The sequence below is a fragment of the Pongo abelii genome, chromosome 16, assembly GCF_028885655.2.
Source record: "Pongo abelii isolate AG06213 chromosome 16, NHGRI_mPonAbe1-v2.0_pri, whole genome shotgun sequence".
Classification (NCBI taxonomy): domain Eukaryota; kingdom Metazoa; phylum Chordata; class Mammalia; order Primates; family Hominidae; genus Pongo; species Pongo abelii.
The window spans coordinates 88833008-88848029 of NC_072001.2; the positions used below are offsets into that span (position 1 = coordinate 88833008).

Here is a 15022-nt window from a genome sequence, read left to right on the forward strand (position 1 = left end):
GAGCCCACACACAGGGATCAGTGCCACCACCCAGCGCTGCAGGATCATGGGAAGTGGCTCGGCTCCCTCCGGCAGGACAGCTCATCTTCCACAGTCTCGTCCTGTGCTGGAGGCAGAGTGCACCCAGGGATCTCCTGCCCCTATCCCAGGGGTGAGGGGCCCAGGAGAGCATGAGCCGGGAGAATGGCCAAGGGCTAGTGGCACGCACCCTGGCCTTTCCCAGGCCCTAAACACAGAGGGCGTGTTGGGCACAAAGCCCTTCTCTGGCATCTACCCCAGTACCCTGCCAGGCTGGCCGGGATACCCTCTCTCGTGGCAGGACCTCACGCCGATCCTGCCCCTATTTGCTGCGGGAAGACCCTGCCCCCAGCTCAGCTTCTCAGGAGATTAAACCAGCACCAGATGAGACGCTCCTCCCGCCCGTTCCTTCCCTTCACTGCAGGGTCTGCAGGGCCTGGCTCAAACTGCTCCCAGTGTCTCTGTCCCACCATCACCTGCCACAGAGTGCCTTCCGTGTCACCTGTTTTCATAGCGATTCCACACAATGACAGTGTGGCAGCAACCCACGGACACTCGCTCTGCAGGAAGCCCTGCTCCAAGGCCCTCAAGGATGACCTCACTTAAGCTAGACACCTGCCGGCTTTGAGGAAAGACTTCTCCCCAACCCTTGCACGCTGGTGAGCACACAGCTGCCTCCAGGAGAAACAGGACTCAAACCAAGGCTGTCTGTTCCCACCATGCAGGCTTTGGTGTTTACAGTTAACAGTTTTTTGGGGTACTCCACCATTTAGACATGGATGTCATGCCTGGTTGGCAATCTTTTTTTTTTTTTTTTTGAGACGGAGTCTCACTCTGTCGCCCAGGCTGGAGTGCAGTGGCATGATCTTGGCTCACTGCAGCCTCCGCCTCCCAGGTTCAACTGATCCTCCTACCTCAGCCTCCCAAGTAGCTGGGATTACAGGTGTGCACCACCATGCTTGGCTCATTTTTTGTATTTTTAGTAGGGATGGTGTTTCACCTGTTAGCCAGGATGGTCTCGATCTCCTGACCTCGTGATCTGCCCGCCTCGGCCTCCCAAAGTGCTGGGGTTACAGGCATGAGCCACTGCACCCGGTCAGGACTGATTTTCACGTTGCCCAGGCTGGTCTTGAACTGGGCTCAAGCCATCTGCCCACCTCAACCCTCCTAAAGTGCTGGGATTATAGGCATGAGCCACCATGCCCGGGCCTGGTTGGCAATCTTCATACCTATCATCACTCATCAGTGCCAGGAGAGTAACACTGTCCTGATTCCATGGGGAGGGGGCCATTCTTCTGGAATCTGCCTTAGTACATGTCTCTTCCCTTGGCTTATCTTAATCTGTAACTTTCCCCTGTAATAAACTGTAACTGTGAGCGTAACAGCCTTCGGTGACTTCTATAAGTCTTTCTGGCAAAATTGACCGAGGGTGGTTTGGGAGGCCCCCTTTGTTGCACCTGGTGTCAAAAGTAAAAGCAGGCTGTGTGGAGACTGCACCCTCAGACTCTGCAGGTTGACCTGTGCTCCACACAGCACTGTCAAAAGGTCCCTGGTTGATTCTGAAGTGTAGCCATGTTTGGGAACCACCATGTTGGTCTAACTACGGTTACTGTCCCCATTTTGCAGACTGGTTCAATAATTTGCTCCAGGTTAACTGCAAATAGAAGGCACAGCCAGGAGTTGACTCCAGAGCACACCAGCCACCTGCTGCCCACCCAGACTTCCCTGGAAGACACGGTGACCTTCACCCAGAGTGGGAAGAGGTGGGACTGCATTCCCCCATGACCTTTCCAGACTCAGAGTGGCCGTGGGCTGCCAGGGACTCACCTGGCTGGGCTCGGCAGGTGCTCCTCACGCAGGCAGGTGCTTCCAGGTGCTGACAAAGGCCGTGGGGATAAGTGAGTAAGGCACCGTGGTGATGCAGTTCCATGTATCTGAAGTGGGGTCATAGCAGTCCAGAGTCTTACACCTCTGGGTCCCAAAGTAGCCCCCGACCACATAGAGCTTGTTGCCGGAAGCCAGGGCATGGCAGGACATGCGCTTGGCAGTCATGTCCCCAATCCGTGTCCACTGGTTGGTCTCACAGTCAAAGCGGTAGGCTGAGGCGGCCGTGAATTCCGTGTCACCTCCCATGATGAAGATCTGGCTGCCCAGGACGGCAGCAGCTGTGTACCGCCAAGGCTGGGGGCACTCGGCCTTGATCGTCCACCTGTTCTCCGAGGGGTCATAGCACTGGACCTTGGACACCATGTCCCGGTGGATGCTGGTTCCTCCGAAAACAAAGAGCTTCAGCTTGGCGCTCACCACCGCGGCATTGCTGACGCCGTCCCTCAAGGGGGCCACCATCATCCACTTGTTGGCCCCAGGGTCATATTTCTCCACTTGTTTCAGGGAGACAGAAGGTGAGGCTGGGAAGACCCCTGCCAGGGACGTGTGTCCCCCCACCACATAGAGGCAGTTCTCCAGCTCAGCTGAGCCATGGCCAAAGCGGGCAATCAGCATGGGCGCCGCCTTGGACCATTCTTCATGTACGGTGTCGTACACCCAGACGTCCTTGGAGACCCCGTTCTCGGAGCCCCTGCCCCCTGTCACATAGACCTTGCAGCCGATCGCTGAGGCGCTGAACTCCTTCCGGGGGCTGGGCAGGTCGGCCTTGGGGATGATCTCCTTGGCTTTGTGGTCCACCTGGTAGATCTTGTCACACATGAAGGTCTGGCCCCCCAGGATGAGTAGCGTGTGGCCCGCCTTGCGTGGCCGGGCACAGGGGCTGGTGACCACGCCGTCATTCTGCAGGATCCTGGTCTTGCAGCGCAGGGCCTCATCTATGATAAGCTTGGTGCGCTCGTCTGCCATGAGCAGGGCCTCGCTGGAGACGGCCTCCTGCAGGCAGTCGGACGGCAGCAAGGCCAGACGCACGCTGCGGAGGAGCTCGGGCAAGTGGACCTTCCGCGGCTCCAGGTCGTGCTTCACCCACTGGAGGATGGCCTCGAAGACCACCCGCTCATCCTCGGTCTCCAGCTCATCACTCGAGATGAGGTCCAGCAGCGTGTCCTTGGACAGGCTGTTGAAGTCCTCGCTCTGCCTCACCGTCTCAAAGTGCACCAGGCACATGCGCCAGGAGAACTCGTACAGCCGGCGGCACTGGTGGGCGTCCGAAAGCAGCATCATGCCCAGGCAGTTGGAGGGGAAAAGGTTCTTCTCCAGGAACTCGGCGGCGGCGTCCCGCACGTCGTGGAACTGCAGCATGTCGCCTGCCTCCAGCAGTGACTCAGCGTTCTCCTCGTTGATGGCGATGCGTGAGGAGTAGGCAAAGTCCAGCAGCAGCTCCAGCACCTCCGGGTGCAGGTTGTCCTGGAAGTTGACAGTGTCGTCCCGGCTCTCCCGCAGGCCATGGCTGAACATGGCCTCAAAGTAGCGGCTAGAGGCGGCCAGCACGGCACGGTGACAGGGGAAGGCACGGTCGCCAGCCCAGAGCGTGACGTCGGTGAACATGCAGTGCTTGCGAAGCGTGTTGAGGTGGGCCAGCACACAGTCCGGGTGGGAGGCCTTGTGGAAGAGGGTGACGTTCATGGACCCCGTGCTGCTCCGCGACTTGCGGGTCTCATGGACACTGACCGACATGGTGCGCCAGCCTGTGGGGGAACAAGCCCACAGGTCAGAGGAGCCCCTCCTGTCCATCTGCCCTCTCAGGGCTCACTCTTCAGCACAGGCCCCCTTGCCCCCTCCCACCCACTCTCTGCTCACCTCTGCTAAACCAAGCCCCTCTCCCGCAACCACGTCGCCAAGGACAACACAGGCAAGAGTGGCTGGGTCTCACCCTGCCCTGCAGAAACTGGTTTTGTTCTCAGGGTATGGGCCAGCTCTGGGACAAACATCTTTGGCCCGCAGATGAGCCACCCCCTACACAAGCTCCAGTTGAGGCTGCCTCCCATGGTTAAGAGAACACGCAAACAGGGTTCCTGACTCAGGCAGTGCTAAGTAACTGGTGCCTTTGACCACATTCCACGCTCATGACAGTCCTCTGCAGAAGCTTCTCTTGTAAGTCCCATTTTAGAGCTAGGGAAGCCACAGCTCAGAGAGGCAAAGAAACTACCCAAACCGCCACAGCCAGGATTCTCACATGGGCTGTCCGGCTCTGGAGCCTGATCTCTGCTCAAGGTGACTAATCCCTGCAGGGTTTGCTGTGGACGCCCAAGCGGAGCCTCACGTACCCACTTCCCTGCTCCCAGCAGGCTCTGCCCTGGGCTGGGCTCCAAGCGGTACTGGCTAGACATCCCCCTTGCCTTGGAACAAGAGCTGTCATCAAGGCCCCAGTGCTCAGTGGAGACATGTTCCCTGAATCCAGGTGTCTCCACAGGGCTCTTCACCTAGCTGCGGCAAGTGATGGCCTGGAGGTGGGGCTGCCAGTGACTCACCCTCGAGACCAAGGCAGAGGCCCAAGATGACAGCAGGACATGCTGAACCCTAACGGAAGTGATCCAGATTTGCCTCAGCCAAAGCGGAGAAACATGCAGCCAGAGCTTCCCACGTCCCCCAGTTGACTCCAGGATCCTGGGCCAATGCGACACCTCCCCTGCCTCCCTTGTCTGCCCTTCTCCACCAGGCCTGGGGACCTGGCGCTCAGAGTGATGGAGTGATGGCCAAGAAACAGGTTCAGTGCTTGCTCGATCTAGGGGAATTCCAAAGCACTGTCATTAATGTCCAGTGAATGGCATTACCCAAGGCCCCAGTTCAGTACTGTGAACTCAAGACTCAGCCAATATGCAGCAAAACTCATATACCTAGAGAAAACACGGCCAACACCTTTGAGGCCATCTCGAAGACCACAGCTACCTGCCCCCCTGACCTGTGGAAGGAGACTGTATTCACCAAGTTTCCCAATCAGGAATTCACTGACCACCTTGTCAAGACCCTCACCAGAGTCTCCATGCAGAGGACCCAGGCTCCAGCTATGGCTACAACAGGCTTGTTACACAAGAAAAATAAAGTGAATTAAGCCTGAAAAAAGAAAAGAAAAGAAAAGAAAACATGGCCAAAAAGCAAACTGCATTCCAGTATCTTGACCCCCTAAAAACCTGTGCTGCTGTCTTCCTGCTGGTAATGGGGCCAAGAAAAACAAAAAACCCTAAACAACAAAGTTTCTCATTCTTAATTTTCAAAAGTATGTAACTCTCCTGCCGCCTCCCACTCCAAGTCAATTTTCTACTTCGGTAATAATCTGGTAAAGGTAGGAAACGATTTCATGCTTCAGTGAGATTGTAAATGAGTGTCCGACTACATGGCTCTCTCTTGCTCACTCCTCCTCTGGCAAACAGGCAGAGAAGCCACAAACTGACGAGATTAGAGCTAGCAAGGTCCCTGCTTTTGGGCTTAGGCAGAGAGGGCACAGGAGCTGGAACGGCCTTGCTGCTTAGACCCCCAAGCTCCAGGTAGACTGTACACCAAGGACCTGCCTAAGACACTGCTGTCCAAACCTGTAGCCCACAGGCCACAGGGCTCCGAGGCTATATGAGGTTAGCCCTTCTAGGGGTTGGGGCGAGAGCACTGGACGCAGGTCCAGGCTGTATCCTGGCTCCACCTCCATCCTGTACCCTACTATTATTTTCTCGAAAAGTGAGATCCCCATCCTACTCAGGCCTCCACAACTCATTTGTTGGCAACTATTTCCTGAGCGCATCCTCGAAGCTGGGCCCTCAGATGCAGTGGCATGGAGCCTGAGAGGCTGCGCTGACCTGGTCTGAGGGAAGCTTTGCAAACAGCTTGGCCTGTGACTGATCGGAATTGCCCAATCTGAATTCCAGACCCTGTGACATTTCCCCAAATCTTGCTGTGATTGCTAAACTCTCACTCCAGTTTCCTCACTCCAGACCACCCCCTTGGTGATCAGACAATTTCCCAAACGTGGCTCTGTCCCCTCCTGCCCCACCCCACAGTGTCAGGACATTTTAAGAGTCATTTGTTGCCTCTGGTCTGCAGACCGTGCTCGGGGAAACATGGAGAGCCAAGGACCAGGAAGAATTCTAGTTCAAACCCTGGGACTCCTAAGCCCAAGCCCTCTCCACTGAGGTCACGTTCAAGGGCCCTGATGCTGAGGTTTGGCTTCAGTTCCACTATCAACACACCTGTGCTTCCAAGGACCTCCCTGCTCTAGAATCCCTAGGCACCTCACCGCACCTGCCCCCTGCCCCACCCTGGCCCTGCCAGCGGGGAGGCTGGTTCTGAGCTTGGGCTGAACGGCAGCTTGAATGCTTGGGCTTGGACACTCCAAGTGTCGGGCGAGCCCCTGTGGGATTCTTCTTACAGACAGCCCCAGCTGGAATCCCAGCTCCTCACTTAGTAACTACGGCCCTGGAACCAACACACCTAGAACTAACTCCACTCTAGGGCACTGTGTTAATTGGGCTGCCTGTGAGGGTACCCAGACAGAGACTCCCTTTGGAGGGGGTTATGGGCAGGACAAAGCAAGACTCAAAAGACCAAGAAAGCCAAAAAGCAGGGCAAATTGAAACAGAGCAGCCACAATGGTCCAGAGAAGGAGGCAGAGCAGTGACCTCTCCAAGCCAACAGTGAGCGGCAACCCAGGGTCCCAGAGCTGACAGATATCCTGCCAAAGTCGGCGCCAAGAATGCCTGCCTGCTGACGCAGATGCTGGCAACTCACGTACATACCCAGGCAGGTTCCCACCCCCGTAGACAGCCGCCAGCCTGGGGCACCTCTGTGCCAAGGGCAGAAGCACCTGCCTAGTTGTTTCCCCGGTTTGTCCCATCTCCTTCTGGGCAGCGCCTGCCCCTGAGCCAATCTTCCACTGATGGCAGCCACTCACTCACCGACTCAGCCTGATCCCAAGTGAGGCACTGGAGCCCCACTTTACAGGCAAGGATGCTGAGGCCTACACAGCTTCTGGGCATGTTATTTGTGTACTGTCTCCCCAACTGCACAGGAGGCCCAGAAAGGCAGGGACCATGTATGGGGCTCACTGATGTGACCTCAACACCCAGGACAGATACCAGCACAGAGGTCACTTGACTTGATGGCATGGACCCGTCCATCTCTTCCTATGCCCATGATGAAGCCCTGAGACACAGCATACGAAACTCATTCACATCAACTCCACCATGACTACCAGCCCAGCCACTTTCAAGACCCAGAGGAGAGGAAGGCCGAGGCAGTGGTGAATGCTGCCCAGGCAGCTGCGACACCTGACATGTGGTAGACACGTGTCATTTTACTCGCACCAGCACAATGCCGCCTCCTCCTCACACTCACACCCTGACTGTTCTCTGGGAACCACCTGCCTCCAGGCAGCTCAGCGGATGGGATCCCGGGATGGGCACTGGGCCCCGGGTGCTGCACATCACTGGGCCCTGGGGATCAGGTGGGGAGTGGATGCGTGCCAGGCCTGGCTGATCAGCTAGTGTCATCCTCCCAACCGCTGTGATGGGGCCTACACCCAGGACAGACCAGTGGGACTCTATACTAAGACGTTCACTGGAACTTTGAGGAACGAAGCAGGCCCTTTCCCTAGGACTGCTGACCGGACTGTACCAGGGCTGGAAGTGGGAAGGGGTGACAGCCGTGTTGCCACCTACCCAAGATGGAAGCCTGCGCAGAGGGCCAAGTGGAGCCCTGTGGTCCTCTGGTCCTCCCCCTTTTGCTGAGGCCTGTCACTTAAGGACTCACAGGGTCATCAGTGACCTGAATTGGTGATCAGGGGCTGCTTGTCTCAGTAAGGAGTCTTAGCTGTATGTCCCTCCACCCCTTCCATCCAGCACCCAGAAGAATGGTTGTGTGTGATTATTTTCAGTTGCTCAAGATATATGTGTTCAGTACCAGTGACGTACCCAGCCTCATAGCAGGGCCTGGGGATGCAAAAGCAGCCTAAGCCAGAGGCTCCCAGTGGCGGGGGGTGGGGAGCATGTGAGAGGGCCCAAAAGCAGGCCCCGGGAAGCCTCCCTGTGCCCACGGCTCGCGTCTTTGGGGCCATAATCAATCAGACACTCTCACTCTGCACATATCACAGAATTGTTCTGATGACCTAAGCGTCGTCCTGAGCTTTGATGGATTTAAGGCACATAGTGTAACTACAATGCCACAAACCAGCAACTCTTTCTTCACCCTGCTACGAGGGGTGGATCCACCTTGGACAGCGCTGCTCTCCAGGCAATCCTTACCTACAGACTCAGCTAAAATGTACCAGGTAACAATGTGCCCAGCATCCTTCTCCAGGACATCTTTGGAAAGATAAATGCACGAAGAAACAAACTAGCCAAGGGGTGAGACTTTCTGAAGAAAACTTGCCACACTCACAGAAGATTCCAGTGACCGAAAGCGAAAGGCCTATCCTGAGAGAAATAGAACCCAGATGCCATCAAAGCTGCTTTTTCCATGTCAGTCTCAGGAAGACCTGACTTAGTATGGCTGCAGCACTAACCCCTTCACACCCGCCTCCACTAACCAAGAGTTAGCAAGCCTCAAAACGAGGGTGTCAGCTCCATCATTCTTCACTAGAGGATGGGGAAACGAGAGAGGCACAGGGCTCAGCCCGCATAGTCCCCAGGCATGAACAGCTCAAATTATCTCCGGAGCTTAGGGCCACGGCCAATCCATATGGCCCCTGGTACAAACTGAAAACCCCTCCCCACTCCCACAGTGCGATTCTTTTTTCTTTTCTTTTTTGAGACGGCGTCTTGCTCTGTCTCCCAGGCTGGAGTGCAATGGTGCAATCTCAGCTCACTGCAACCTCCAACTCCCAGGTTCAAGCAATTCTCCTGCCTCAGCCTCCCGAGTAGCTGGGATTACAGGCGCCCGCCACCACACCTGGCTAATTTTTGTATTTTTACTAGAGACGAGGTTTCACCATGTTGGCCAGGCTGGTCTCGAACTCCTGACCTCAGGTGATCCGCCTGTCTTAGCCTCCCAAAGTGCTGGGATTACAGGCATGAGCCACCGCGCCTGGCCAGGGTGATTATTTTCGGTTTGCCAGTGTACCTGCAGTGTACCAGTCTCTGGGTTAGCAGGAAAGCACCTTTGGAAACTCGGAAAAGTCAAACCTGGCTTTTGGGCTTTTTGACAGATGTGGCTCTGGGCCCAAGCACAAGACTTAGAGAGGAAAATGCAGCTGAAATTCAGGTTGCATGAGGCTGGGTGCCCTTATGCAGTGAACAACCTGCACAGTGGTTCATGGCCACCCTGCAGGAGCCGACGCTGACAGAAACCCAAGACATGGCCCTTCCTGGCACCAAGTATGCACTGGGTGCATTGGAGTCAGGATTCCACCAACAATGACTTCATGAAAACACAGAGCTGCAAGGACCTCAACATGTCCCTTTGCCAGGACTTCCATCATTCACATTTTATTGACAAGGAAACAGACTCAAGGCTACATTCTTGGAACTTGGGCCTGACTGCAGACTCTGAGCTCCTAATTCCTCAGGAAGGCGGAGGTGTTCAGTAAGCAGTGGCAGGAAAGGAGATGGAAAGATGAACTCCTTGTTCTCCTGTCCCCTCCTGAGGGCTGGCAGCGCAAGCTAGCTAGGATGCACCAGCCGCCCGGCCTGAGGTCCCCTGCCTAGGTTTCAGAGGCTGTGGGGGTAGCAACCATGCATGAGGGCGCCCAGCCAGGTTGCTGCCTTTCAATGGCCCGTTTAAAAAAAAAAAAAAAAAAGCGGCCAGGCGTGGTGGCTCACGCCTGCAATCCCAGCACTTTGGGAGGCCAAGGTGGGCGGATCACAAGATGTGGAGCTCGAGACCAGCCTGGCCAACATGGTGAAACCCCGTCTCGACTAAAAATACAGAAAATTAGCCCGGCATGTTGGCGCGTGCCTGTAGTCCCAGCTACTCGGGAGGCTATAGCATGAGAATTGCTTGAACCTGGCAGGTGGAGGTTGCAGTGGGCCGAGATCACGCCACTGCACTCCAGCTGGGTGACAGAGCGAGGCTCTATCTCCAAAAAAAAAAAAAATGCCAGCAGGGCACAGTGGCTCATGCCTGTAATCCCAGCACTTTGGGAGGCTAAAATGGGCAGATCACCTGAGGTCAGGAGTTAAGAGACCAGCCTGGCCAATATGGTGAAACCCCATCTCTACTAAAAGTATAAAAATTAGCTGAGGATGGTGGCACGCACCTATAGTCCCAGCTACTTGGGAGGCTGAGGCAGGAGAATTGCTCAAACCTGGGAGGTGAAGGTTGCAGTGAGCTGAGATTGTGCCACTCTAGCCTAGGCGACAAAGCAAGACTCCATCTCAGGGAAAAAAAAAAAGTGCAGGGCACGGTGGCTCATGCCTGTAATCCCAGCGCTTTGGGAGGATGAGGCAGGCCTATCACCTGAGGTCAGGAGTTCTAGACCAGCCTGGCCAACATGGTGAAACCCCATCTCTACTAAAAGTATAAAAATTAGCTGGGCATGGTGGCACGTGCCTGTAGTCCCAGCTACTTGAGAGGCTGAGGCAGAAGAATTGCTTGAACCCAGGAGGCGGAGGTTGCAGTGAGCCAAGATCGTGCCACTGCACTCCAGCCTGGGCGACAGAGAGACTCCATCTCAGTCAATCAATCAATAGCAAAAAAAACCTTTATGCATATTTATTCAATATTGTATAGATCTTGTTATTTAAACTGTAACTGATCTGAATTATATTTTTCAATGTGCATATTTATTTAGTTTGGTTTTGTTTCATCTTTTTATTGTGAGAAGATCTGAGGCCGGGCACGGTGGCTCACGCCTGTAATTCCAGCACTTTGGGAGGCTAAGACGGGCGGATCATGAGGTCAGGAGATCAAGACCATCCTGGCTAACACAGTGAAACCCTGCCTCTACTAAAAATACAAAATATTAGCCGGGTGTGGTGGCGGGTGCCTACAGTCCCAGCTACTCGGGAGGCTGAGGCAGGAGAATGGCCTGAACTCAGGAGGCGGAGGTTGCAGTGAGCCGAGATGCCACCATTGCACTCCAGCCTGGGCGACAGAGCAAGACTCCATCTCAAAAAAAAAAAAAAAAAAAAAAAAAAAGATCTGAAACCCGCAGTGAAGTCACAAGAATTGTGAAATGGCACCTTCTGGTCTCAGGTGGACAGTTTGCTGGGCAGTACTTAGACCTCCCAGCCCTCAGCCTCACCCCAGCTTCCTTGCCTCACTTTGGCCCCCACGCCTCCTGCACAGGAATGGGCTGCCCATGGGGCAGTTCTAGAATGGAGCAAGGATCAGGGAAAGGCTGAGGATGTCTGCTTCAGACAATGCTTGGTAATAAACGGGCTTCCCCTTCAGGCAATCCCATGAGGTCCCTGTATCAAATAGCTCCCAGCCAATGCCCACCCCAATAGCACAGAACCACAGCCCTTCCGCAGCCTCTGACAGTGCACGCAGTGAGACCACCTGGCTTCACCTGCTTTCCTGAGATCAAGATCAACAGTGCCACCAACCAATGCTCTCAAACTTGTGTCTCCTTCCCCACCCAGACACAGACACAGTGTCCCTTGTGGACAATGAATCAGAGGACTACTCTACACATGGCCGTACCCGTCAGCCTGCAGCCAAAGCCTGGAAAGTGAAGGGAGGTCCCGACAGACCCAGAGGGCCGGCCGATGTTTCAGTGCCTTCTCCACATGCACCCAAACATTAAGCACACTTGAAGGGCAGCCACTTTAACTTCCAGGATTGACCGCCGAGTCCCAGGGTGACTGCAGCCTCTGGTCACCAGAGAGTGGGAGCTGTGATTACAAGTTGAGAGGGACGCCTTCTCCACTCCAGAGGAACGGGTCGGGCGGTGCACCATGCTGGGCCCTACCCAGTTTGGTGAAGCTCTTCTTCACAAAGAAGGCACAGAACAGGAGGTAAGGGGTCAAGGCCTGTGAAATTCTGCTGAAAGATGAAGCAACACGTGCTGCTAAAAGTCAGTAGGGGATTCTGGCCAGGAAGGGAGCCAAATCAAATGCACGACTATCATGTACCTGATACTGTGCTAGGCATTTTACATACAAAATTTAATCCTCACAACCAAGCTCAACATGGTTATGACTTTCTGTCTTAATCAGGACGGATGAGGTTCTGCCACAGCAAGGAACAACCCCCAAATCTTAGCAGCTGTACAGGAGAAAGATTTTATTTCTTGCTCATACTATTAACACATGCATCATGGTTCAGGCGGTGGTGAGTGTTCTCATCAATCCCACTCCTAGGAACCCAGATGACAGAGCTGCCACCATGTCACCAGTCACTATGCCAAAGGGCGGAGAGAGAGCTCTGGAAAGCATAGCACTGACAATTAAATGCTTGGCCTGGAAAGACACACAGCACTTCTATTCACATCTCACTGGCCAAATCCAGCTATACGCCTTCACTCACCCACCAGAGCGCCAGAAAGTCCAATCCTGCCATATGTCATACTATTTCTGTAAAAAATTTACCGATAAGAAAATAGAAGCTTGCAGGTTAATGATAATGGCAACAACAGTACTAATCACAGTTGCTTAGTACGATATGCTGGGCACCGTCTCAGCACTTCATGTGTTAACTCACCTCATCCCTACTCAGCCTTAGATATAATCATCTGCATCTCACAGCTTAGGAAACTGGGCAGGGAGGTGTTAGGCAATTTGCCCAAAGGAGTGGGGTACAAGGAGTGGGGGCAGAGCCCAGGGCTCTGTCTTATTGAGTCTGTTCCCACAACTACACTATGTGAGCTCACTGACCCAAGACTGGGGAAGGGGCAGTGTTCAAACCCAGGCCATCCCTCTCTTTGCTGAGCACCAAAGGGGAAAGAAGAGAGGTCTGTGGGGCCTCAGCCCTGTGTCCACCAGCAGGTCCCAGCACCAGGACAGTGTCCTCTCTGTCTACCCCTTAAGCAGTCCTTCTCCATCAGCTTCTGTGCAACCAGGACAGAGGGATCCCGAAGAGGATTAAGCTCCCAGGCCCCATGATACCCACTTCTCTCCTATGGGTCACTGGTCCTAGCAGGGAGCAGCCTCTGTGATCAGACAGGGAATGATTGAGAAAGTTCACCTTAGAGAAAGGACCTATCCAGGACTTGCCCAGCTACTCAAAGGCAACGTATGGATTTGGCCAGCTCCTCACCCACAATTTTTTTTTTTTTTAAAGAGAAGCCATCTTGCTAAGAAGAGAAGCCAGCCAAACCCTCCCATGGGAGGAACTGTCCAGGCCACACATCCAGCCCGGGGCAGGTGCAGATAGATGCAGCCATGGATGGGCAGCACCCGCCTTTCTGCCCAGCGTCCTGTCTTTCTGAGTGGGAGCTCCACAGACCAAGTGAGAGAGGCCAAAAGCCACACCCAGGAGCTCCACTACGTTGTCTTTTACTGACGTAACAGTGAGGAGCAAGACAGAAAAGACACTAATGCCCTAGAACCACACTGCCTGACCAGGGTGAGCAGGGAGGAGGCAGTGGATGGGGACACACAGCTTGGTTTTTGGGGAATGAAAAACTCTTCTTCATCATATGTATAAGGCATAGATATACATGTGGTATTAAAATGCAACGAGGAGGGTGGGTGCAATTAGGAAAGAACATCTAAAATGGCTTAGGGATAGGGAGGTGCCAACAAGATTGAGAAACACTGCAAACACAACTACTATTTTCACTTTGGCTTATTATTTTCAGCTTTTATCCCAAAACAAACACTTTTAAATTATTGCAGTTACAGAATACTATTTTACACTGGTTTTACCTCAACTTTTCAGAGTTGCCATTTTCCTATTCTTCCCTCACTACTGAACAAAGACTGATTAAGGGCCTGCCAAGTGCAGGCACTGGGGACCCAGCCTTCTGGAGCCCTCAGGAACCTTAGTCTAGTGTGTTTGTGGTTATCAACTGTAAATTGTAATGTCTGTGGAAACACATCACTATGGTTTACGAATCCATTCACCCACAATTTTCTGAATTTGTATCCAAGGAAAAACTAATGCCTTTGCTTCTGTTGGTTCACTGTATTCTCTTGAGATAAATCCTTTTGAGAAAAAATGTTTTATGTCATACCATCCTAAAAGTTCTATTTACCAGGTAGGCCACCCGCAGGCCACACTTAAACCACCCTGCAATGAAGAGGCTTCTTTCAGCTCAGGGACGGGTGGCAGCCCCTCTAAATCTGTCAAGGCAGATGGAAGGTGCCGCCTGGCTTCTACCTGCCGCATCCCAACCCCCTCAGCTTGGGGGCACTGCCCAGACTTTCTCTGGACCCTAGAGCTGGGAGTCATCTGCAAGCCCAGCTTCTCTCCAGATGGGAGTAATGCCAATAAAATGGACTCCACTGCTCTCACCACAGAGGGGACAAAGAACTCAGCACTCAGGTTCACCCATCTGGTGAAGTAACTCGTTTCCTTCCACTTATCCAGAGCAAGCCAGAGAGAGAAACAAAGAGGGGCAGCGAGACTGACTCCCTCCAAAGCAAACGTGGCCTCCTGAGGAGGATTCTCCCTCTACAGCAGGACTGGCCTGGCCCTTTGCAAACAGATGCAGTCTGAGGACCTGGAGGGAGGCTGTCTCTCCTCCTGTCTGGTCCCACAGATGGAGCCATTAAAAGCACTCTGGCCTAGATATCACTTTCAATGAACCACCAGGAGTGACAGTCTTGGAGGAACACAAACATGCAGAACAGAACAAAAAAAGAACAAAAGCCAAGCACTGGCCACTTACTGTTAGTGAATTTCTTTCTCCCTGTTCTCCAGAAGCTCTGTTCTTCTCCAGGCTGTCAACGCTGATGCTGAATCAGAATGAGAATGCCTCTCAATTCCCAAAGCCCAAGACACAACTCTTTCTTTACCCGCTGAGAGAGATGAGAGCAGGGGGAGCATAGTTGGCACAATCTCTTCAGACAACAATTGGGCAACATCTTACAAAATGACAAATGCATGTGCCCTCTGCCCCCGCATTTCCACTCCTAAAAATTTCCCTTCCATCGTGCCTGCACATGGGTACAAAATGGTTACACACCACAGCATGGTTACAAAAGGAAGGGCTGCGAACAACTACAACGTTCACGAATAAGAGGCCTGGTGA

General features: G+C 53.7%; 1 protein-coding gene across 2 annotated transcripts in view; it reads right to left on the reverse strand.

Annotated features, from left to right (window-relative positions):
* KLHL25 (kelch like family member 25) overlaps positions 1-15022 on the reverse strand; it is a 38113-nt gene that overhangs the window by 6863 nt on the left and 16228 nt on the right. The window contains exons 2-3 of one of the 2 annotated variants that reach the window (XM_024232943.3): positions 14660-14789; positions 1846-3650 (exon numbers count right to left, since the gene is read on the reverse strand). In XM_024232943.3, the coding sequence (XP_024088711.1) occupies positions 1870-3639 (1770 nt within the window). In that variant the 5' untranslated portion in view covers positions 3640-3650; positions 14660-14789 and the 3' untranslated portion in view covers positions 1846-1869. The remainder of the gene's footprint in view (positions 1-1845; positions 3651-14659; positions 14790-15022) is intronic. The other variant, XM_003778506.5, reaches the window with a different exon arrangement.